The sequence below is a fragment of the Rutilus rutilus genome (genome assembly GCF_951802725.1).
Source record: "Rutilus rutilus genome assembly, chromosome: 11".
Lineage (NCBI taxonomy): Eukaryota > Metazoa > Chordata > Actinopteri > Cypriniformes > Leuciscidae > Rutilus > Rutilus rutilus.
In genome coordinates, this window is record NC_140216.1 from 1,670,132 (window position 1) to 1,697,631 (window position 27,500).

The following is a 27,500-nucleotide window of genomic DNA, read 5'->3' on the forward strand; positions in this document are numbered from 1 at the left end:
GCCGTACAACGCCAACGCTCTCCAGCGAGACGCTCCTCAAGCCGAGGACGAGTTCTCCAGCCAGAAGATCCAGCAGCTGGAGCACGTCATGGAGAACTACACACAGTGGCTGCAGAAGGTGAGGGATCGGCATCTGTGCGCGCGATTAAACTCTGTTATTCATGGAGAGGAAAGAGGAGTGTGTTAATGCAGTGTTTTTAAAGAGTAGAGCTTGGTGTGTGAAGACTCAGACTTTGGATGTGCGAGTCAGAACTAAAGCTAAAGTCTAAAGCAGCTGTGAGACGATCACAGGCACAGCTCACAGATATTCTTTGCTTACATTTTTACTATTATTTGAAGAAAAATTTAACATGTTTTTACATGTTAACCCTCAAAATGTATTACATTTTAGATAGCACTTTTAAAATATAGATTCCATCTATCTATCTATCTATCTATCTATCTATCTATCTATCTATCTATCTATCTATCTATCTATCTATCTATCTATCTATCTATCTATCTATCTATCTATCCTATATCTATCTATCTATCTATCTTATATCTATCTATCTATCATCTGTCTGTCTATCGTTCTATCTATCCTATATCTATCTATCTATCTATCTATCTATCTATCTATCTATCTATCTATCTATCTGTCTATCTGTCTATCTATCTATCTATCTATCTATCTATCTATCTATCTATCTATCTATCTATCTATCTATCTATCTATCTATCTATCTATCTATCTATCTATCTATCTATCATCTGTCTGTCTGTCGTTTTATCATTCCATCTATTGTTCCGTCAATCTGTCTATCCATCCGTCTATCTATCCGTCTGTCTGTCTATCGTTCTATCGTTCTGTGTATCTGTCAGAAGTGTTTACGAGTGTAAATCCGACATGGATCAGCGCTTCTTCTTCCTGACGCTCAGCACTTCGGCCGCTCGATCGTCGTCTAGAGTTGTTTAGACAACAGTGAAGCTTCTCAGATGTTTTCTCTGCGCTGCGCTCTTGGCCGATGTTCAGATGGCAGACTGTAAGGACGAGTTTTATGGTCACTGCACTGCGGGTTTTGCAACAAGGCAGAGAACGAGCTTTTACAATAACAGAGCCGTCTTATTAAAAGCCTTACGCTGGGCACTTTAGCTGTCAGAAAGCTGATTTACATCAACACGGTCGCTGTGCTCGGGAGTGTCTCGCTCCACCGGCGTCTGGCGGCTTTCACAGATGTTCAGATGTTCAGGTGGACTCCACACGTCGAGCTGTCAGTCACACAGATGGTAGTCGATGCGCTGTCTCTTTAATGACCGGAAGTCGGCCGGAAGTCAGCCGGACCCCCGGGAGCGTTTGAAGGAAGAGCGAGGAGGATCTTCAATCGTGGGCTAAACTTTAACTTTAACTTTAGCTGTCCTGCCAGAGAACAGAACACTGTCTAATGCTTTCTAAAAGCGTCAGCTTGTTCAACACTCCGTAACACATGATTGAGAGGGTTTTGCTTTTGTTTTTCAGAACCTTGAAGCAAAGTTGATGGGAACAAAAATATTTTTACATACACTAAATTACTATATTTGATTAAAACATAATGAGTACTTTTTGTAAACAAACACGTATTCATGACTTCAATGAGCTCATTGTTTCTGCCTTAAATTATTACATTGTTTAAATTAATATATTTTTTAGCTAACTGTGATTTTGTATATGTACATTTCTGAAATACATAACTTAGAGAGTTACCTCTCATAACAGATCACTCTGAATTGTAATGTGGACTATACAAATAAATGAACTGAATTGAATTGAATAATAATAATATTAATAATGGTAACACTTTACAATTATTAGTTGTACAAACATTAGTTAATATGAACTAAGAATGAACAATACTTCTACAACATCTTAGTTAATATTAATTTCAATATTTACTAATACATTATTAAAATCAAAGGTTGTATTTGTGAACATCAGGTGAACTAACATGAACAAACAATGAACAGCTGGATTTTTATTAACTAACATTAACAAAGATTAACAAATACCGTAACAAATGTATTGCTCATTGTTAGTTAATACATTAACCAATGTTAACTAATGGACTTTATTGTAAAGTGTTGCCATGGTAATAATAGTAATAATAATATTTATTAAATGTCCAAAAAGCTGAGACCACACTGATGTGTTATTACATTTATTAAAATAAATATGTAAATGATTAAAAACAAAACCGATAAAATTAAAACTTTTTTATCATTAGTGCTCTCAGACGTTTGGACCTCACTTGTAGATTTATTTATTTATATTAAAATAGTGTAATTTGTTTAGATAGCTGCATGCATTTGTGTAGTAATTTTATACATTCCTGTATAATAGATAAAACGCTGATGATAATTTAAATTACTACGTTATTTAATTTTTATTTCGCTATAATTATAATTATAGTTCAATTATCATGGGTTGACTAGACCGGCCAGTCAACAAATTATTAATGATAATTACTTCTAAAGCAGAAACACCGACAGAAACAAGCAAACGTTTCTTGGCATGGCAAACTAATCTAACATCGTCTTCGTCAGTTTCATTACACAAGCAAACTATATCTAAAACACACTCATATTTATCAATATTGGGAACTTGCGAGTGTCTGAGATTAGAATCCATCTGGATATTTCCATAAAGCAAACCACACTTTTAAAACATGATGGATTAAATGAAGGGTGTATATATATATATATATATATATATACAGTGTAACCTGTTTTCTGCTCTGCTCATTGTTGTTGAATTGACGTGATGACTCAATCTTATGTAATGATAGATTGGGTGGCCCAGTCCTTTTTAAAACAATAATCTAGCATGATGTTTTTAAGCAGGAGTTATGGCTGCAACATGAACGGAATCATAATTGATCTAAAGCGTTCCTTCCAAACGATCAAATCCCACGTGCTTTTCTCAGCATTTCCATTCTCTTCTTCATTTTGCTGCGCCGTCCAACTTAATTATGCTGATGGATGTAAAACAGCCACAGATTAGTATTTCCAGACACTTATATGAATACGAAATCTCTTTTGGCTGCATTTCAGCTGAAATAATATTATGCTGCAATGGTTAAAAAACAAAAGCATGAAAGCAAGAAAAATAAAAAGCCTTTTTTTTTTTTTTACCAGGACATGCATGCTATCAAAAGACGTACTTGAACATTTTAGCGTGTCAGAGTTCATAAGAAAGCCGTCTGGCAGTTCATACAGTCTGAATTCTACACCAGTGAGTAACTGGCTTATCATAAAATACAGTGGAAGGAGTATAAGCACATCTGCTAACATTAGTAATGCCACTTTTCCTCCTCACTTTATGCTGGAAAAAACATAGCGTCGATTAGACGTTGTTAATAGATCATGGCAGAGAGAAGCTGTCTTGTTCGGTAGCTCTACTTAAGTCACATTGAAATGTAACAGGACGGGTATAGAAGAAGAAAAGCTTGTAACATATGGTTCATTAGTTAACATTATTTACCTTTAACATGAACTAAGAATGAACAATATTTCAACAGCATTTATTAATCTTAGTTAATGTTAATTTCAACATTTACTAATACATTATTCAAAATCAAAGGCTGTATTTGTGAACAACTAACAAAGAACAGCTGTATTTTTATGAACTAACATTAATAAATACTGTAACAACAAATGTATTGCTCACGGTTAGTTCATGTTAGTTAATGCGAGATTTGTCAATTTTGAGATTATGGGCTTTTTGGCTTCTCATAAAGTGTTTTTTCAGACTATAGTGGACAGAAAACATCCAAAATGCACTTTTAACTGTATCTTTTAGAGCACTTTATCTATTTGCATCTGTAGATTTCAATTACAGTATATATCTTTAAAGGCCGGAGTTTGTCCTTGCCCTACAAACTTTACAGTTTTATTCTTATCTATATTATGAAGGTTTTTACAAAGGGGGTTTGTTCATATATAATTGTCCTGATTTTATACACCATATTATATCCCCCTTAAAAATGGCGAAAATTCAACTTTTTTATTCTAGAAATGTATGCAAATTAGACAACACCTCATTTGCATATTTAAACATAACATTTCAGGAAACTTGTAATACTTTTTTTTTTTTGCTATTATAAATGCAATCAATCAACTGGTGAAGTATGGTGATATTTATTAGATTATTGTTTACTCTATTCATCTGGGGTGTCTCACCTTAGCACATTAACTAATGCTAACAAATGAAACCTGATTGTAAAGTGTCTCCGAAAAGCTTGCTCTGGTGGATTGAGGTGCAGCTTTCATTCAGGATAATTGTGCCCGAGGAACATGAGGATGCATTTAACATATTTCATCAGACAGAAGATGAAGTGTCTTCGCTGGTCGATCTGTCTTCATCCAGCGAGCCGTGACTGAGGAGTGCTTCTCGATCGCGCTCGAGCCTCGGCTGATGAAAGACTGCAGATAGCGAGTGTTGCTGAGGTGTGGAGGGTCTGTGTGGGGTCGATCATACGTTTACTGAGGAATTCATCTGGGACGGGGGAAGAGCGTATCCCGATAACATTCCTGTCCAGTCAAAGGTGGCTTCTGTTTGTCCAGGGATTATCCCAGAAGCAGGCATGGATACTGTTGTGGATTGACTGTGATCTTTAATCATTTGTTACAGGAAACTAGCCTCTTGTGGACGTTGCTAGCTAATCTCAAATACTTAAACTATCAGGGGTATCATGAAGGGATGCTTTTAAGGGTATTATCCAGTTTCTTGGATATCTAATCATTTCTCAACCTCATGTCATTCCAATCCCGTAGGACTTTCCTTCTTCTGTGAAACACAATCTTCTGGCCGTTCTTCCTCATATAATCAAAGTGAAAGGACTTTGCTTTGAAAGAAATTAATACTTTTATTCAGCAAGGATGCATTAAGTTGATCAGGAAAGACATTTATAAAGACCAAATCAGTGTCAGTGTTTCTGAAGTCCCTGAAACGCCTCCATTGTAGTCTTGAGTTTCTTCCGGGAACGAACACATCACAATATTCCTCATTATAATAATTCATACGCAGAATAAAGGGGCGGGGCCTGGTTGAGTTAGTTTGTAGTGTGTTAAACTGGTGGTTATGGTAAGGGGCGGGACATTTCCCAAACACACTCGAAGCGCTCGACCAATCACAACACACTGCTCCAGCCGACCAATCAGAGCACAGTGTGCTTTTCAGAAGGAGGGGCTTCATAGAGACAGAGCGTTACTGACAGACTGGGAAGAGAGGAGCCGCAACAATGGAGAATATGAGGAGAATAATCAACATTCAAGCAGGAAAACCCGTTCTAGTAGACTTTGAAAAGGGCATAAATGGCCTATTTAAAGGAATTCAGTCTGTCAGTAGGGCTCGAGGTCCATTTTGGAAAAAGCTCAAACTTCTGCCATGTCACATGTGCGAGTCGTCAGGGGACTGGAAGTGATGGATCTTCACACTCCGTGTTCAAAGAGAACTTTTTCCGAGCTCATGTTTCTGAGGATAGTGCGTCTTGCCAAGCAGCACTTTAGATTTAGAAGCACACATTCGAGCCCAGGCCCTGTGAAATTCACCATTGTTCTGCTCGACCCTCGACTAGAGTAAAGCGGAGAGGTTAATCCCGACGCTCGAGAGGGTTTCCGTCACTGATGGTATTCATGAAGACTGAACCCTCACTCGGCCACACAGCGTGTCTATGAAGCCCAAGCAGGGCTGAGCTATTTTAAGGGTGACTTCCTTTGTATCAGAGTTTGTTTTGCTGACAGAAGCAGCCAAAAGCAACAAGCTGGATGAACGTTCATTTAACTGACCAAAAAGCTCTTCCTTCCTGTTTCATAGCTTTTACACGCAACCGTGCCACATTTATCTGAGCACCACAGAGAGACGTCACTGCTTCAATTTAAAAGAGGTCATATTATGCGCTTTTTTAAAGTGTTGATGTTGTTTTCAGGCTCTACTAGAACAGGTTTTCCTGCTTGAAAGTTGATTATTCTCCTCATATTCTCCATTGTTGCGGCTCCTCTCTTCCCAGTCTGTCAGTAACGCTCTGTTTACTTCCTGTCTCTATGAAGCCCCTCCTTCTGAAAGCACACTGATTGGTCGACTGGAGCAGTGTGTTGTGATTGGTCGTGTTTGGGAAATGTCCTGCCCCTTACCATAACCGCCAGTTTAACACACTACTAACTAACTCAACCAGGCCCCGCCCCTTTATTCTGTGTATGAATTATTCTAATGAGGAATATTGTGACGTGTTTGTTCCCGGAAGAAACTCGAGACTACAATGGAGGGGTTTCAGGAGTTCAGAAACACTGACACTGATATAGAGAATAATCTCGGCTCTTTGCAGAGCTTCTTCATGCTCAAACAGCAACATCACACACTAACGTCCTGTGAGAGGTGAAACCACAAGTGAACACCTTAATATGGGTGAATTAAAACCAATACATGCGCTCACCTTTTTTTTTTTTCTTTTTTTTTAGCAAAAAATAATTTAGTCTGTCTTGACGATCCATGCTATTTTTGAAGCAATTTTCCCCAAACCGTATTTCATCTGGGTCATTAAGCTCACTCTGCCACGTCTGTTTGATAAAGAGCAGAGAAACTTCCTGAAATCTACACCCCGAAACTCAAACCAATACGCCACTTAACGTCTTCCTAATTTCGTACACTCTCTCCCGCCTCACTGTAGGCAGCCTAATGTATTTATGCGCTCAGATTTCAGTCTGTGACTTTAATAAATCGTCCTCTGGTGCAGCTCGCTTTAGGATTAATGTGAATTTAATTGTCATTTTATTTACGTTAGGTGTGTTGGGCTTTTGGGGGGGAAATTCCTCAGGCTAAAAGTGAATGTGTGCTGAATAAAAATGAGAATATTTTGTTGTATCTTTTGGCATTTGTGTTGCCCTGGAGTATTTTCTTTGGAAAACGCTGTTACTGTTGGCATTAAAAAATATCACTTGAATTTTTTTATTAAAATATAACTTTTCTTCAATTTGTTTTGAACCAGAAATAGACATGGACATCTTTCAACCCTGAGCTTTTTCTTTCCTCCGTACTCTGAGATTTTCTTCTTTTTAACTTTGTATGATTAACCTTGGGTCTTTTCAGTATTTGACATTAAACGTAATAACATTTTGAAATGCAAGAAATCATGAGATGTTTGTCCATATTCCAGTTAGGTTTGGCTCCTCATTCATTTTAGAAATGCAGTTCAACAGTTTGAATAATTGAAAATGTTCTAAATGTAGCATAATATCTTAAATACACATTGATACAAAGTACATCTGTATATTTCCTTTCCTATTGTATCCACTCGTTCGTTATAATCAGAACCTTCTGACACTAATAAACCCAAGAGAGAAGTCTTCTCCGGTCTCTGTTAGCCAATATTTCAGCTTTAATAGTGTTTAAATACATCAGCTTTTCCATGAAATCAAATCAAAGCATCAGATTTGTGGATGAAAGAGTGCTATGGATGACTCTTGTGCCGAACTGCGAAACTGTTGAATAAAGAGAGGGAGATAAGTAATGAGCGTTAATGTTGCCCTCCCTGTGGGAACGCACAGAGGACAGAGTCGAGAAAGAACGGGAAATCAAAAATGTGTGTGTGTGTGTGTGTGTGTGTGAAGCAGAGTATTTGGATGAGTTATATTTTCTCTTATCATTCTCACATGAAGGTTTTTGTAACACTTGTGCTGTATCCGAGCCACAGGTCTTGCTTCTCCCTGCCAGAACTCGAGGAGTAGTTTGTTTTATCAGGGGTTTTTTTTCACTGATATTTTTTAATGATCTCCAATCTTGACGCCAATCTTGCATTATGTTCTCCATTAAAACAATATATTGGTCTGCAAGCTTAGCCGAGGTCTTCAACTGGTCTTAAACTGTCAGATAGTTTATAGTTGTTTTCAAATCTCAAAGAGACACTTCATCTATCAATTCTGTTCTGTTCAGATGGTGCCTTAAATTTAATCAAATTTTCTGTTCAAGTCATTTGAAAAAAAAAAAAACCCTTGCATACAGTAGTTGAACTTAAGTTGAAATTCATTACATTATTAAAAACATGATAAAAACACAAGCATACATGACTTATTGATCTTTTTTTTTTTTTAACCTGTATGGCTTTCTTCTGTGAAACACAAAAGGAGAACTGAACTAGTAGGGTTTTTTCATGCCCATGGTAAAATAGACTTTGAAACAGTATTTGTGGTCCATACGACTTGTTTGGATTATTTTGTAATCATACCAAATTATTGCGTTAGAAACACACTGCGATTTAAGCTATTTGCCAATAAGCTTGCCGTCCAGTGAGCTGTTAACATGACTGAATCATTCATTCAGAGCTGAACAAAAATGTTCATAAATGAATCATTCAGATTGAATGACACATGATTCATTGAAAAGAACAGACTCAAAAAGGATCAGTTCAGGAATCAGACATCTCTACCTCTATAATGACCGTGTAAATGAGTTATATATCAACTTAAATTTCAGTCTGTTCCCGACACACTGTAAAAAAACTGTTCTTGCTTAATGTGTTGACTTGCTTTTCATTTAAAATATAAAAAAATTCTTAAATCAAGATACATTTACTGCAGAATTACTTAAGATATTAAGCATAGTTTTCTGGGGGGAAAAAGCATCAGAAATGAAGAGAATTTGTGCTTAAAACAAGAACAAATATCTGTCAGTGCAGTCAGAAATATAAAATTAATTCAAAGAAAAAACTTTTTTTTTTTTTTTTGACTCCACTGACAGATTTTATTTTATTTTATTTATTTTTTTAAGCACAATGATATTTTCAGAAAACAATACTTAATATCTCAAATCGTTTTGCTTCTCCAGTAAATGTATCTTGATTTTAGATCGTTTACATATTTGTACCGGAAAACAAGAGGGAGGGAGAACATCATTTTTTTGCAGTGCACCACTTTTATGATACTTCAGTGGTGCATTAGCCTATAAAACATGTTGATAAATATACAATTTTCCCCTTCTTTCCACCGTGATTTTCTGTTTTTGGCATAATTTTCGATGGGGACAAAACAGTGGCATAGCAATGGTCTGATAACTCATTTATTAGTTTTATCTATAAAAGTACATACAATTGTGCATGCAGAAAAATGTATAAAAAAAGAGAAAGCAGGCCTTTTTGAAGCTTCAGCTCCCATTCAGTGCGTTTGCATGGAAAAAAGCCACCAGCAGAATTCTTTAAATTTCTCTTTTTGTGTTTCAAAGGAGTTTGGAATGACATAGAGGTGATTAACTGATAATAGAATTTGGGGATTGAACTAATCCTTTAAAAAATTCTTTGCAGAGTATCAGCATGTTTGCAGACGTTTTGTATGTTATCATGAAGTCCTGATTTTCAATAACTGTTTTTAATGGAGGCACAAGAAACAAACGGTTGCTTCATACCTAAGCAGCATGTGGTTGGATATTATGTCTGCATTTTGGTTTAGTGGTTTTCAGCCACACAAACGACGTGACACCCTTAGCCCTTCTGGGTCTCGTCTGAACCATGGCCAGCATCATGTCTGGGCCCCGTCTGGGCCTCGTGTCTGGGCCTCGTGTCTGGGCTTCGTCTGGGCCTCATGTGGACCTTGTGTCTGGGCTTCATGTGGACCTTGTGTCTGGGCCTTGTGTGTGGGCCTCTTCTGGGCCTCGTGTCTGGGCTTCGTCTGGGCCTCGTGTCTGGGCTTCGTCTGGGCCTCGTGTCTGGGCCTCGTCTGGGCCTCGTGTCTGGGCCTTGTATCTGGGCCTCGTGTGTGGGCCTCGTGTGGACCTTGTGTCTGGGCCTTGTGTGTGGGCCTCGTGTCTGGGCCTCTTCTGGGCCTCGTGTCTGGGCTTCGTCTGGGCCTCGTGTCTGAGCCTCGTCTGGTCCTCGTGTGTGGGCCTCGTGTCTGGGCCTCGTGTCTGAGCCTCATGTGGACCTTGTGTCTGGGCCTTGTGTGTGGGCCTCGTGTCTAGGCTTCGTTTGGGCCTCGTGTCTGGGCCTCGTCTGGGCCTCGTGTCTGGGCCTTGTGTCTGGGCCTCGTGGTGGGCCTCGTGTCTGGGACTCGTCTGGGCCTCGTGTCTGGGCCTTGTCTAAGCCTCGTGTCTGGGCCTCGTGTCTGGGCCTTGTGTGGACCTTGTGTCTGGGCCTCGTATCTGGGCCTCGCGTCTGGGCCTTGTCTAGGCCTCGTGTCTGGGCCTCGTCTGGGCCTTGTGTCTGGGCCTTGTCTAAGCCTCGTGTCTGGGCCTCGTGTCTGGGCCTCGTGTCTGGGCCTTGTCTAGGCCTCGTGTCTGGGACTCGTCTGGGCCTCGTGTCTGGGCCTTGTCTAAGCCTCGTGTCTGGGCCTCGTGTCTGGGCCTTGTCTAGGCCTCGTGTCTGGGCCTTGTCTATGCCTCGTGTCTGGGCCTCGTGTCTGGGCCTCGTGTCTGGGCCTCGTGTCAGGGCCTCGTGTTGGCCTCTCATCTGGGCCTCTCGTCTGGGCCTCATGTCTGGGCCTCGTCCAGCTTCTCACATTCCACCTCGTACCAACCATGTGTCTGTCAGGACGGCCTGTGAATAATTGCTGAAGACGGCGATATAAAGCCACTCACCTCCTCCCTTAACCAGTGGTTAATAGTAGCGGGTCAAAGATCGTTCCACATTATGCCATCAGAGGGGAAAACAGCTATGGCCTCAAGAAGTAGTAACTCTGTGTAATTTACGTTCAATTACCCTTGTGATGGAGGCACTTTAAAGCACTAACTGCATAGGTAAGGTCTTGACTCAGAAGTTCACAGTGCATTTTAATCACCTCTTGGGATGAAATAGATATTAGCTGGTTTCCATTCAGAGGCCGTATCCCTCGAAATCCGCGAAGGTGGAACCGAGTGTTGTCAAATGGGACGGTCTAACATTTTCAAAGTGTGTTTCTGATTCACTGCAGTTTTAAGGAGAAAATACTCAGCAATGGTGTCAACTTATGAATTTACACGTTTGTTTTAAAGCAAATTAAAAACACCACATACTGTAGACATATAAACTACATTAAAAGCTGGATTTTCACCACAGGGGGACTTTACATTTAAAAGTGGTCTCAAGGTTTCCTTCCCCATTTCCTTTCCTATTAATGGTAAATGAATATTGTGATAAATATTGGTAACGAATGATATGGAAAGAAATACCGTGATAATATGTTTTGCCATATCGCCCAGCCCTAGTGTAAAGCCTGTTGGGTATTTAAAAAAGATGGACAACCTTTTCAACAGGAAATATGTCAACAGGAAATGTCAAGAGAAAACTCTGCTAGTCAGGCCATTTCATGAGGTCAATAATTCAACAAAACTAAAAGTCAGTCGAGATAAAAGAATATTAAAAGCGTAGATGTCAACCATCAGACATTGGCAGGAAGCCATCTTGTTCTGCACTCCTCTTAAAATGCATGAGGAGAATGCATTACTGAGTGAAGAGTTTGTGTGCGTGTGTGTGTGAATGGATCTCTGGCTTGTGTCTATAAGACTGATTTTCTGTGTATCAGCGTTTTGACACAGGCATGTCATTTACAGATCTGTTCCTGTGCTCATCTCATCAAGCAACATACACACAGACACACTAATAGCTGTTTAAGAGCATGAGGCTTGCGTGGATAGATCTGGTTTTAATCGTTTTCTCTTATACGACTTATTTATAGTCTTGTCTACCAATGCAGAAGTCTTTCTCTTACTCCCTCACACTTTCCTCCCGTCACTCTATTTTCGTATCCTTTCTTCTCCCCTCTTCCCTCCCTCTGCTCGGCCACAAAACAACTTGCACAGACACAAAAGAGGCCTCTGAATTATACAGCGTTGAATAGTGTGACAACACAATCCCATGAGCGAGGCAGCAAGTCCCCGTCTGTGCCGGGCCGTCCGTGAGAGCCTGTCATCTCTGGCCTGTTTTCTCTTTTTTGATGCATTTCTCTTTCTGCATGCACAATTTTATGCACTTTTATAGATAAAACTAATAAATGAGTTATTAGACCATTGCAATGCCATTGTTTTGTCCCCATCAAAAAATATGCCAAAAACAGAAAATCCAGGGGGAAAGAAGGGGAAAATTGGATATTTATCAACATTTATTTAGAATTTATAAAAAAATATATAAAAAAGTTTTTAAAAAAGTAAAAAACAATAACATTCTAAAAGCATTATATATATATATAATGCTTTTAGAATGTTATTTTTTAATACTTTTTAAAACTTTTTTATGTATTTTTTATTTTTAATGCCAATTTTTGAATAATATATAGTACTTTTGAATAATTAATTAATATATATATACAGGGTTTGAAATTTACTTTTTCACTCACCGACCAATTTGGCTACTACATTTTTAAGTTACCGGCCATTCAGAACTTCTACTAGCAAAAAAAAAAAAAAAAAACGAAAGAAAAAAAAAATGATATGAACTAGACTACATATATATTGATTTTAATTAAATTAATATATTACTATACTATATAATACAATATAAAATATAATACAAATACATTAAAGTAAATAAATAAAGATAAATAAATAACTGTAATACAATTTATTTTGTAAATAATATTTTGTTATTTTGTCTTCAGAATTATCCTTTCTGCTAAAAATAAAGTCCCCCATCTTGTCTCTGTGTGATTTGCTGGGATATCTCCGAGACAGCAGAGGACTGTCTGTTTGGTTTTCTTGTGATTAGCTTAGTTATTATGTTTGGAATTACAAACCGGCAACCAAGTTCAGCATGTCTTCTTTCGCATTTGCCTAAATACCTTGGCAGGCACATGACGCCTCTCAGAACTGCCAGTACATTGTGTTAAAATGCTGTAAATTTTCTAGTTTACCATGTGTCAAATTGCAGTGAGCACATTCATACAGCATTTCCACAGCAAACACATCTGTTATATGGGCAGATACACTCCATGCCAAGCTCAACAGGGCAGATAAAATGCCTTCCGTCCAATTTGTACCCAAAAACACTGCTAGCTTTCTGTTTTGAGTTCTGCACTAGCTGTCTGTGTAATTCCCCACTGGGACCCGGTTCTGCTGATGTCTTTTTATAAAGGATCAGGACAGAGGCACCATGAGGCCTCACCCTTGCCCACTGTCTGAAATGAGGCAATCAGAGCGCCATGGCCAACTTTCGATGTGAGAGACTGTTGTTCTGGGCGAGAAGCATCCAGAGTACGTGCAAACGGGCCATGCTGGACGAGAGCTTGCAGTTGTAATTCCTTTATATGGTTAAATTACATCATTGACATAAAAGACAACCTATTATGATGTTTTATAATGTTGCTGTTTGAGCATGAAAGTGGTCTGCAAAGTCGCTCCACAGGGAGTTGTTCTCTATATCCAGCGGGGATGTTAGCAATAAGCGAGGTAAGCCTCGTCTTAGGGCCCCGAGGGAATCAAAGGGCCAGATAAGTGTTCAGTTCACTAACTTAAACAAATGTAGTAGACCCGTCGCCTTAAAATTAATCAAGTAAATAAAAGTGAAAAAATTAAGTTATGTGAACTTGACAATTCCACATGACTTAATTTGGATTACTTTATACCACATTACTTAATAGCTTATTTACATAATAATTTTAAGGGAATGGGTTTCCTCCATTTTTTTGGGAGTTAAGTCATCACGAAACATAATTGGCAAACGCTCCAATACATATTTGTGTTTGCCCTCTGGAGAGCATTAAAGATTTTTATTTACAACTTGCTGTGCGTCATTGAGCAATGTAGCCAATTACAGACATATCTGATGATTTTTTAAAACGCAGTGGCCAATCAGAGGTTAGAATCCACTCACTGCTCGAGTTTTTGTTCAGTGCTGAGTTCTGTGTCTTTAAAAAGACGTTTAACTATATCAGTGTCAGTGTTCCTGAACTCCTGAAACGCCTCCATTGTAGCCTTGAGTTTCTTCCGGGAACGAACACGTCACAATATTCCTCATTTAAATAATTCATACGCAGAATAAAAGGGCGGGGCCTGGTTGAGTTAGTCAGTAGTGTGTTAAACTGGCGGAAGGGGCGGGACATTTTCCAAACACACTCGAAGCGCTCGACCAATCACAACACACTGCTCCAGCCGACCAATTAGAGCACAGTGTGCTTTTCAGAAGGAGGGGCTTCATAGAGACAGGAAGTAAACAGAGCGTTACTGACAGACTGGGAAGAGAGGAGCCGCAACAATGGAGAATATGAGGAAAATAATCAACATTCAAGCAGGAAAACCTGTTCTAGTAGAGCCTGAAAACAACATCAAGACTTTGTAGAAGAGCATAGTATAAGTCCTCTTTAATATTGTCCTGATACCCTCATCGTATTATTTATGAGGGCTTTATCAAACACACCACACTCTGAATTGTGCATGGATATCCTTGAAAGGAAATTATTCTTTGGGAAGGTTCTCCCCAAAATAGAATCTGGAATAGACACCTCTCTCCAAACATTTTTGAGATAATGTTCCTCAATGTCCCTGTGTGATTCCGAACGGGGTATAGAATGTTTCCAAGGGGATTACCAGGCCATTGAAAGTCACATTCCTCCTCTGATCCATCATGGCAGAAAAGTTCCCATGATCAGTTCTCATTTTGGGAAACCTGAGGTCTGCTGTAGGGCTGGTATGGGGCAAATCACTGGTTTCCAGTACAGTTTGTTTGTTGTTTCCTTCTTTTTTTTTTCTAGGGTCGGGTAAATGCTGACATTTCCTCTCCCATATATCCAGATACACATAATTAATCAGGGTAACTCAAGGAAATCACAGTAATTTGAAAAAACCAACTCGGGCAAAAGAGATACGAGTCCTGTAATTTGAGGATTTGAGCAAATATACATTCATACACAGTCTCATTTGGAAAATATTTCTCCACTGTCAATGTGATTTCACATGAGAAATGCAGAGGGAACATAAATATGAGTTTATGCCATATGATATCTGCAAACTGACGAGCAGATTTAAAGCTGTTGCAGGGTTATCAAGGTTTACACTCGCGGGACTTTGAGGTGTTTCTTCAACTCATTTACATTTATGCATTTGGCAGACGCTTGTTATCCAAAGCGACTTATATTGCATTTTCAAGGTACACATTTTTACTTTCTTATATCAGTTCTTGCTTTCCCTGGGAATCGAACCCATGACCTTGGCGTTGCAAGCGCAAACGCTCTACTGTTTGAGCTCCAGGATAATATATATATATATCACAATAAGTTATTCATTACAATTATATACAGTATGTACTATATATATTTATATATATATATGTATATTATGTATATATTTATATTATATACAGTATGTATATATAATAAATAAATAAATAATGCAGGTTTAGATTATCATATGACATTTGATTTCATACAGTATGATGAACTTTCATAATTAAGATTGAAAGTCTGGGTCTGGGTAACATGGTAAAAATCTATACTCTATATAAAATGCCTTTAAAAAGTAGGAAAAAGTTGCCATGTTGGCATAGTGAAAGTTTCCAAGATAGTCATATTGTGTTCTTTCTGTAACCAATAAAAAAGATACCAATAAAAACGCCTGTCGTTGATGAAACACCCTTGTTTTTGTCTTCGTGCGGCACTTATAGTATATTGAGTCGAACCAGTTCAGTCTAAATAATCTCTCTACAGCTTGTCTAGACGGACACTAAAAAAATCCATTTACAGAGAATTAATAATAATAACAAGCACTTTTCCCCCTCACACTACCAAAGTCAAAAAGACAAAGCTAACATTTCTCTTGGAAGCGTCTTCTCATCTCTCACCGAGTCAAAGCAAACAGCCTCTCCATCTTCTTCTGTCCCGCACGGAACTTCGTGTTTTCGAGACGGGATAGCGAATATTAATTCCTTTCTGCCTGTGTTTTATTGGGTTTGGTGCAACACATCAGCGTTCTCATCAGATGGGCTCTCGTTCTGTGTTTGTGGTATTTATAGATCAGTATCAATTACAGTGGCTTTGGACAGATCAAAATGAATGAGCTGAAAGAACAGAGCGCTCGTGCTTTCCAAAAGGTGATCAATGATTAAGATATTATGGATTTATGAGTTGCTTTAATGTTCAAAGTTGAGTCTAGTGCTAGTAGGAGATCGATCCTCCCTATGAAGCCTTAGCTGGCAGAGACAGTGCAGATCCAGTTCTCGTCCTCTTGGCATCATTGTTTGTTCATGCTGTTTGGTAAGCAATGTTTAATATATTTATGCTAATATATGAATACATGTATGATCTATTTTAATGCATTAGCACTGATTAACTTATTTCCAATGATCACTGGTAATAGTGCGAGACAGTTGCGAAAACTGTTCTGTGTGCTTATATACTTTTAGATTTTTAGATGCACTTATAATTGTTCTGACATATAATGTTGTACTAGATGTGTATTAAAGGGGTGGTGTAATGCCTTTTTCACAAGATGTAAAATAAGTCTCTGATGTCCCCAGAGTGTGTGTGTGTGAAGTTTTAGCTCAAAATACCCCACAGATATTTTTATATAGCATGTTAAAGTTGTCACTTTTTGAGGGTGAGCAAAAACACAATTTTTTTGTGTCTGTTCCTTTAAATGCAAATGAGCTGCTGCTCCCGGCACAGGGGGCGGAGCTTCAAGAGCTCGTGTCCTTTTACCTCACACACACACGCACTGAAAATCTCAAACACTTTCAGCCTTTTATGCTCAAACCGGAGTCAGACAATGATGGAGAGACTCAAGAAGAAGTGACAACATGTAGAAGCAACAGGACATTTCTGAATGGTTAGTTGGTGAATTTATGTAGCTGATGTGGAGTTATCTTCTAGTCATTGATTAGCATATTCTGTCTTGATAATCTATAAATCGTGTTCTGGGGGGCGGGGTTTATGTAAATTCTAGGGTTGGTGATGTCACTAACCCGGGAGGAAGCTCGTGTAGTCTCTACCAGCCGTTTGTTGTAGTCCTTAAAAAGCGATTTCTTTAAAAGCAAATATCTCCCTTTGCTTTGAGCTTTGAGCGCTGTAACTTTGCAGATGTTGTTTCTGCTCAAACAGCAACATTACACACTCTAACTAAAGTTAGAAAAGTCAAATCATAATCAACCACCCCTTTAAGACACTGAGGCACGTAGTCATGTTTTCCTAAACCTCATTTTGTTTCTGTAAAGTACTTTTTTCCTTTTCTTTTTCCCATTATTTCGAGTCATATGTTTAGATTACGATGGCTGCTGTGACCGATGTTGATTTTGTTTTGATACTGTGTTTCTGTGCAACCAATTAACATATACATTTACCTCTTCACTTCCCTCTACTTGAATATTTTGCCATTCATGAACCCTCAGTGTGCATCGCTTTTAAACAACCATATTGTGTTTTAGATTTCCATCTAAAGTTTCAAACCACATCTGACACAGAGATTAGTAGGCGACTAACATAACAATCAAAGGTTTCCACAATCACACATTAAATCGAGAGCTCGTTTTATTGGAATTGAAATATCAAGCCTTTCTGAACCTCTGCAGCGAGGGACCCAGATATACACCAAATATCTCAGGGATTTGTAATACAAATCAACTCCAGCTGGGAATATGCCAGATCTCAAAATGTAATGTTTTACTGCGGCTGACTGTGCCATGGCACCCGGGCGATGCTTTAAATTGTTTGGAAGATGGTTGGTTTAGATTTACATTGCGTGTATAATATAGCCTTCAAACTGTGCCGATAAATATAGATAATTTAGTGAAATGATCACAGTCCGTTTGCTGTCTGTGGCGATTGATTGGACGCTGTCCGAGGCTCCATATTAAAGGGTTAATTCACTCAAAATGATGTTATGACAAACTCATATGACTTTCTTTCTTCCATAAAACAGTAAAGGAAACGATTAGAAACATAATGTTCGTGCTGCTTTTCCATATACAGTGAACTTGGATTGGGACAGACTCCAAATGCACTTTAAAAGCATTAAAGTCGCCCTGTAGTCAATCATTGTATCCCTTAAAACTCATCATTAATCACTTAAATGACATATTTAAAAAAAAAATGTCCTTAAAATTCTTCATGTCTTAAAATAGTTTGACTGTAACTCGACACCCTTGCCTCATTTAGTATGCGTGGTTCTATGAATATGCAAATGAGCCCCGCCTCCACTCACTCACTCAGCTCAGAGATCCACTGGTTGCCGATCACACGTTGATCTGATTGGTTACAAGGTAGTTTGAGACTTTTTGAGACTGTCTTTGGTTCACTGCAGTTTTAAGGAGGAAATACTCAGCAATGGTGTCGACTTATGAATTTACACACGGTTTGTCTTAAAGCACATTAAAAACACCACACGTGTGTGCACGTGCATGCGGGTGTGTGTGTGTGCGTGCATGCGGGTGTGTGTGTGCGTGTATGAGTGTGTGTGTTTGTGTGTGTGATTGTGTGTGAGAGAGAGAGAGTTCCTTAAAGTAGTGTGTGTGATTGAGTGAGCGTCTGTAAACTCGCCCCGGGGATTGAGGTTGTAAAGGTTAACTGTGAGCTTTAGCTATTACAGCTCAACATCTGTCTAACTCTCTGCTACACAACATCTGTCTAACTCTCTGTAAGTCTCTGCTACACAACATCTGTCTAACTCTCTGTAAGTCTCTGCTACACAACATCTGTCTAACTCTCTGTAACTCTCTGCTACACAACATCTGTCTAACTCTCTGTAAGTCTCTGCTACACAACATCTGTCTAACTCACTGTAAGTCTCTGCTACACAACATCTGTCTAACTCTCTGTAAGTCTCTGCTACACAACATCTGTCTAACTCACTGTAAGTCTCTGCTACACAACATCTGTCTAACTCTCTGTAAGTCTCTGCTACACAACATCTGTCTAACTCACTGTAAGTCTCTGCTACACAACATCTGTCTAACTCTCTGTAAGTCTCTGCTACACAACATCTGTCTAACTCACTGTAAGTCTCTGCTACACAACATCTGTCTAACTCACTGTAAGTCTCTGCTACACAACATCTGTCTAACTCTCTGTAAGTCTCTGCTACACAACATCTGTCTAACTCACTGTAAGTCTCTGCTACACAACATCTGTCTAACTCACTGTAAGTCTCTGCTACACAACATCTGTCTAACTCTCTGTAAGTCTCTGCTACACAACATCTGTCTAACTCTCTGCTACACAACATCTGTCTAACTCTGTAAGTCTCTGCTACACAACATCTGTCTAACTCTCTGTAAGTCTCTGCTACACAACATCTGTCTAACTCACTGTAAGTCTCTGCTACACAACATCTGTCTAACTCACTGTAAGTCTCTGCTACACAACATCTGTCTAACTCTCTGTAAGTCTCTGCTACACAACATCTGTCTAACTCTCTGCTACACAACATCTGTCTAACTCACTGTAAGTCTCTGCTACACAACATCTGTCTAACTCTCTGTAAGTCTCTGCTACACAACATCTGTCTAACTCTCTGTAAGTCTCTGCTACACAACATCTGTCTAACTCACTGTAAGTCTCTGCTACACAACATCTGTCTAACTCTCTGTAAGTCTCTGCTACACAACATCTGTCTAACTCTCTGTAAGTCTCTGCTACACAACATTCTCTTGAATTTTGATATGGTCGACACACGACCAAAGAGACGACGTTCCGATGAACAAATAACGAAGAATAGGGAAATACACATCGGAAAAGCCTTTGCCTCATTCATGACTGTTTCAGGAAGCACGGACGGGAGGAGGGTGGGGGGACGGGATGAGGAGGAGGGAGGGAAGAGCTAGCCTCCGTTTTGTTTGACAATACTTCGAACGTCAACAAGAAGTGACGCTTAAACATCGCTTAAAGCAGCTTTAACTGTTTGCTGAGTTCTCCTACTGTTATGAATTATCTTTGATGACATCTTACGTATTTATATATATAGATATATATATATAATTTTCAACAAAAAAAATTTAAATAAATTAATACTTTTATTAGGATGCATTAAATTGATCAAAACATATATTTCAAATAAATTCATGAATCCAAAAAAAAAAAAAAAAACTAGTCACAGTTTCCTCTGAAATCTGAAGCAGCACAACTATTTTCAGCATTGGTAATAATCATAAATGTTTCTTGAGCATCAAATCATCATATTAGAGTGATTTCTGAAGGATCATGTGACACTGAAGACTGGAGTAATGATGCTGAAAATTCAGCTTTGATCACAGTTATCACAAATATTTCACTGTTTTTACTGTATTTTTGATCAAATAAATGCAGCCTTTCTGAGCAGAAGAGACTTCATATATATATATATATATATATATATATATATATATATATATATATATTACTCTACACACACCCCTCTGTCTGTGTGTAATTGAATGCTTTGCTGAGAAAAAACTCAGAACTTTATCATCTAAAAATACATTGTCCTTCAAGACACTTTTAATGATGTACAATATTATATCCGTTGCACAAACACAGAACTCATTTGTCCTCTGGTTTGTATAGTAGTGGATGTTGCTTTAGCATCAGCAGAGCTCTGAACGCTCATAAACGCGCTGTCATGAAGCAGAAACACGTCACCGCAGTCGTTCTCACTGACCTCAGTGTTCATCATGTGACCTGACCTGTGGTTCTCAGATCAGGAACGTTTACAGTCCCGTGTCAGCCAGCGGGTCGGGGATGTTCTGCGCCGCTGGGTGATTTTCTGCAGCTCAGGATGATTTATCGGCTCTTTAAGCGGGTCGGCTGTGATGACTCTCTAAATGAGTAAAGCCTCTTTTCACCTCCACAGATCATTCTGGGAAGGAGTGTTTCCTTTTTTCTGAAGGACTTAACAAAGTGTGTGTGTGTGTGTGTGTGTATATATATATATGAAGACTTCAGATGCAAATTTGCAAAAGCCTCCAAGTCCGTCTAAAGTTTCTGTTTAATATTAACATTTTGATCAGGCTCCTATGTAGGCCTATAGGTTTCTACACAAGGACTGGCATTTCTGAATGTGCTGAGTCTGGGATTTAATGAGATTGAAGTGAAAGTATTTGATGAACGTATAATATGTGCGGAGAGCATTCACTCAATATTATTATCTCATTTTTGACAGAAGTGGCTTTTAGAGGCTTTTGCATCGGAGTTCTTCATATATATATATATATATATTTCATGGAATAAGACATATTTCATTTGATGAAATAACAATCAACTAAAGCAAACGTTTAACCCTCTATGGTATGCATGTTAACTGGAATATTTCTTATAGTTAGATTTTATCATCATCATCATCACCATCATCATCATCATCATCATCATCATCATCATCATCATCATCATTATCATCATTATTATTCCTAATCTAGTTGTTACATAAACCCTGCCATTGTTTGTTGTAAAAAATTGAATATTGAATATTGAATATTGGCTCCTTGACGAATTGCTTTGTTCCTTTCTTGGATAAAAGTGCCTGCTAAAAGCATAAATATAAATGTATTAATATAAATAATAATAATATTTAAAGTTTACAAAATGTTTTGTAAGTTTCAGTTACAAAAATAATTGATTTTCTGGAAAAAAAAAAGAAAAAGAAAAAAAACTAGAAAGAAAACCGAACAAACAGGTCTTTTTTTTTTCCTTGAGTAAAATATAAATTTCACATCTGATTAAATCGTTCTATTTCAAATACATTTATAGTCTTGAAAATCATACAAACTCAAATCAAGCACATCTTTATAATTTGTCGTTCAATAGTTTATCAAGAGCCAATCAATAATCACAGTTTTATTCTCCACTATTATTTATGCATAGTAATTGCGGTTGTATTATTACCAATACTTACAAACTAACAAATATTATTGATGCCGTTAACTATAAAAAAAAAATTTATAGTTTTTTTTTACATAATTTTTCTCTTTTACATCATAGTTTGCTTTTACTGTTATTTTTTTAAATGTGGACAATAAAGATTAGACAGATTTTTGGTGATTCATACATTTGCTGCATTTTTGCATGCGCAACTTTCAGTAGAAAAAAAACAAAATAAAAGTCTGACAGGAACTTTCTGACCTCTTAAATGTGTGTGTCTTGAACACGTCGCCCGTTCGCGTTCTCACATCGCTGCACTTTGCAAATAAACACAATCAATCTGCGAGTGGAGCGGAGCAGTTCCCCGGCTGTAAGCGCTGCAGTGATATGGATATAGACGTGAGTGCTCTCGGGTCAGATCTGTGAGCGCTGATACGCTTGACCTCGACTCGTTCGGCCTGACCCTGCGCCGGTGGCCGAGTGTGAGACGTAAGACAATCCCCAGGTGTAGCGACTCCATCACACACACATCTCTGAGACACACTGCAGGTGACAGTCTTCACAGGGTTTGCCTTTATTCATATTCAGTTCAAAATATGCACAAGCACAGCACAGCTATAATGACAATATACAGTCAAACCAAAATTTATTCAGACACCTTCAACATTCCTCACATTATCACAGTTTATTCGCTATAGTTTAGAAAATGGTAATAAAATATGAGCAGAACTCAGAGTTATGAACTCAGTTGATATTTGACTGGTTTTGTCCGTCCTTCTGTTAGACTGTCTCACACATGAATTATGTTGAATATCTGTCAGCTGTTAAATTTAACTACACAATTAGATAATACCAGTTTAGCTCAACCAATCACCAAGCAATGCTTCATTTTGTTCAGTCTGTGTGTAAAAAGAGCATTAGCAATTAAAGAAAACACACTTCAGCAAAACATGATCAGCTCAAAGTGTCTGAATCAGTTTTGCTCCCAAATGTGTATAATTGTCACTGGTCACTGAATGAAGAATATTTGTGTATAATATGTCACAGTTTACTTTATTTTGCTCTCCTCACTTACAGAAATGAACTATAGTGTCCTGCACACTAGTAAAACAATATCTAAAATGATATCTGGTGTCTGAATAATGTTTGGTTTGACTGTATGAATCACTTTTTTCAGCTGATGAGAGATACAAACATTGATAGCCAATCAGAATCCATCCTGCATTTAAAGCTGCAAAACTGCAGCACGCTTATAATAAACAGGTGTGAACGCTAATATAGTTATCGTTATAGTTATCTTTATGGTAACCGTTATTGGCGTGAACCATTGCATGTGTGCAGGACTGTGAAGCTTTTGCGTGTTGATGGACTCGATTTACTCCACATGTGTTTTGATCATCGTTCTGAATCTGATCTGGATGTAGTCTTTGCCAAAAATTCGATTTTCTCAGCTTTTTGCTCAAATATTTTATTTATTTATGAAACTTAGCCATATTCAAGTGATAAAAATAAATAATAAAAAAAACATAATTTTTGACATATTGAGGCTGGCAACTAAAAAAAAAAAAAAACCTAGCGGGGAAAGAGTTAAATGACTCAAACCAATTGAAAACCAGGATTATTTCCCTATACCTCATCTGTTGTCTTTGGGTAGGCACGTTTATTTATGAATGGAAGTGGGAAATAACTATACACCCACTAAAGCCCTTTACTGCTTCCTCTGGTAGTTTTTTAACACCAAGTTTCTGTTTGTGTAATCTTGATTCTCCTTCCTTTGTTCCACCGCTAGTTTAGGGGAATGAGCGAAATTCCCTCAGAAAGGCAAAGCAAAGGATCTCTGGTCTAATGTTTCTCCAGGCCACCAGAAACGCTTCCACACCCTTGTGAAGGTGACTTAACTCGCTCGCAAAGCTCTGGCCAACATCATCTCTGAAGCCTCTTAAACTGGATCCCAGTCAAGCATGTTCTCCGTGGAGAGAGCTTAATGGAAGACGCAGACCCAGATTGGGAAGCTCAGTGTCATAGTTCAAACGTCTCGGCAAAACTACTGATCGAATTGCAGCCTGCAGTCTTATCCTTTTGTATTCCTTCCAATCAGTTCCGTCAAGATTTGTCTGTTTATTGTAAAGAGACACTTGTATCAGTATAACTATCGACTATTACGTACAACAAAGGCACTGGCTTTATAATCACTGCCGTCTGCAATGTTAATTCTACATGACAAGTTGCTGGTGGCTAAAGCAGTAACAGGTGGAATTTTGTGTTTTTCCCAGTTGTTTGGTGTGCAGATGTCAGCAAGTGAAGAGATAGATCTCCACACCCTTTCATTTGGGTTCTTGTTTAATATCTATATCACAATGACTTCATATCTCAACCCATCTCTGGATAGAGTCGTAAGCTGAAGTGCTCAAAACTTTAAAACTTCAACATGTGCTGGGCAACGATTAACAGAAATATATGTGTGTGTACTGTGTATAATTATTTTGTATATATAAATACACACATATGCATGTACATATTTAAGACAAATGTGTTATTTATATATAAAATATTCATATTTATATATATAATATAAATTATGTATAAATATATATACAGTATGTACATGCAAATATTTCTTAAATATATACATGCATATGTGTGTATTTATATATACAAAATAGTTATACACAGTAACACACATATACTTGTGCGTGTATTTATTAATCATTACGATACTAAAATCATAATAAAGTATACTACAAAAAATCAGATGAGTCCATAACATGAATGCGTTTAAAACCATTATAAGAACGCTAAATGTGGCTTAATGCATATTGGAATGTCCCCTTATTATGTCGAAATAACGAGATATTTATGTCGAAATAACAAGATATTACGTCGAAATAACGACTTATGATGTCGAAATAACGACTTCTTATGTCGAAATAACAAGATACTATGTTGAAATAACGACTTATGTCAAAATAACAAGATATTATGTCGGTATAACGACTTAATATCTCAAAATAACGACTTATGTCGAAATAACGAGATATATGTCGAAATAACGAGATATTTATGTCTAAATAACGAGATATTACGTCGAAATAACGACTTATTATGTCGAAATAACGACTTCTTATGTCGAAATAACGAGATATATGTCGAAATAACGAGATATTTATGTCTAAATAACGAGATATTACGTCGAAATAACGACTTATTATGTCGAAATAACGACTTCTTATGTCGAAATAGTGACTTATGTCGAAATAACAAGATACTATGTTGAAATAACGACTTATGTCGAAATAACAAGATATTATGTCGGTATAACGACTTAATATCTCAAAATAACGACTTATGTCGAAATAACGAGATATTTATGTCGAAATAACAAGATATTACGTCGAAATAACGAATTATGATGTCGAAATAACGACTTCTTATGTCGAAATAACAAGATATATGTCGAAATAACGAGATATATGTCGAAATAACGAGATATATGTCGAAATAACGAGATATTTATGTCGAAATAACGAGATATTACGTCGAAATAACGACTTATATGTCGAAATAACGACTTCTTATGTCGAAATAGCGACTTATGTCGAAATAACAAGATACTATGTTGAAATAACGACTTATGTCGAAATAACAAGATATTATGTCGGTATAACGACTTAATATCTCAAAATAACGACTTATGTCGAAATAACGAGATATTTATGTCGAAATAACGACTTAATATCTCGAAAAAACGAGATAAGTTTTCTTTTCTTTTTTTTTCTCACCTTGCGGTTCAGGGCTTCCGTACACATATATTATGTAAACGCAAAGTTTTATTTTGGATGTGATTAATCACGATTACACTAGTGCTAATTACAACCAATTTCTCCAATTTGGCCACAACTTCCATTTTCTAAACAAACATGCTTTGCCAAATGATTCCTTCAGCTTATAGTGCATGCCGAGTTTGACTCTTTCATACGAAACAAAGCAAACTTGTGGGAATGACTGGAGCAGCAATAAAACTGTTCACTGAAATGCCATTGAAGCATGGTGACAATCAGGTCCTTGAACTGCAAATGAATCGGACGTGGGGTCTGACTAGTCGTGAAGTCTTGTTAAAATTCGACTCCCTGTTGGTCTGTTCTCTTCAGTGGATTCACAAGGGATCGTTCATGATTTAATAAGTGGAACAACATGGCCAGCTGGAATCATGGAGAAAGTGAACTCTGTTGTCACTGTCGATTTGCTGAAGTGTCTTCCAGTCAGATATTTTCCGTCACACATCAGGGTGTTTCGTTTTCGCTTAGAGACGGGTCCTGATGTACATAGAAACCAGATGCAGCTTGTTAGTTGAACAAGTTTAAGAGTGAAGCAGTGTAGCTCACACCAATAAGTTGATAATTGTAATGTAATGATGCAGTGTATATGAGAAATATGTATCTTACATCGTAACAATCGTCCACCAAAGGCGAGTTAAATGAGCTCAAGTACAGTTTCTTTGAAATTTAAACATACAAAGCAAACAGAACCATGACTTAAATGTTGACATGAACAAATACACACAGTGTGTTACATAAAACAAAGCTAGACAAGAGACAATAGGAACATGAGGGCTATATACACACAAAGACTAATGACTAACAAGATACACCAGTGAGATATTCATAATTACTGTAAGACAGAACTAACAAACACCTGACAAGAACAAACCAAAGAAACCACCTGAGTAGATCACATGACAGAACAGAAAACATGACTGTGACAAATATCAAAAAGACATGAAAACATGAAAAAAACTTAAAATTCAGGAAAATAAGTTCAACACTGATTTCAGCAACAAAAACACAAATATGATGTTTATCTGAAGTCATTTTTGCTGGTTATTATAGTTGAATTGGATCATTAAAGGTCAGCAGCAAAGACATTGGTCAATGAAGTGAGAGTATAAAGTACATTTGTGTTATTTAACACTCAATTATTGCAGATATGTGCAATATTTCTCAGGAAAATTTAACTCTTTTCAGCCTCAGCACCAGGTTTGGAAACTGATGGTTTGTGATGAGCATAGACATACTTCTAGGGTGAACGTGATTTCACCAAGTACCAACTTTCCAATCAACCAATCAGATTTGAGGGACAAGTTTACAGTTTATGTCAAGTTTAGGCTTAGACCCAGGGTGAGGTGCTTCAACATCAGTGTTATTCACCTCTCATTTCCCTCTGATTTTAGGGGAAGTTATGGGTAGGGTTAGGTTTAGGGGTAGGGATAGGGTAAGGACTAAAGTTTGGGACAGGAATGTTATTCCAGGATCAACAAAATATGTTGATCCAGGAACATGTCTTACTTGGCAAAATCAAGTCGAGTCGTTTCTAATGACCTCAGTGTCAGTGGGCATCTCTCGAGGTTTAATCAACAGACGTATCTTTGTGTTTGTAAAGCCTGTTCTGGTCTTGTCATCTCTCCAGCTATAGAAGATTAGAATGAAAGCCTTCATGATAAAGCCGAGCGTATAGATATCTACATCTCTTCCTCTCTGAACAAATGTCCCACATCTGCTTCCACTACCTTTAAGACTGGCTCTTCAAGAAGTTGTTACTGCTCTGTTGGAGTTCGTTTAAAACTGAGACGCTCGAGGTCATCATGAAGAGGCTTAGATAAGACATTCCTTTAAAATGATGCCAACATGTAAATGTCCTTTCTTTAAAGAGTTACTGTGTAGCTTTTCTTAAAGGAAGTCATAACTGTGATGGGTTTGATTACCCCCGTGTCCTTGTGCAGAATG

General features: G+C 37.8%; 1 protein-coding gene across 1 annotated transcript in view; it reads left to right on the forward strand.

Annotated features, from left to right (window-relative positions):
- Window positions 1-27,500, forward strand: part of angpt1 (angiopoietin 1) — a 68,855-nt gene that overhangs the window by 652 nt on the left and 40,703 nt on the right. Inside the window, exon 1 of the mRNA XM_084422595.1 lies at window positions 1-118. This exon is cut by the window's left edge and continues 652 nt beyond it. Coding sequence (XP_084278721.1) covers window positions 1-118 — 118 coding nt within the window. The remainder of the gene's footprint in view (window positions 119-27,500) is intronic.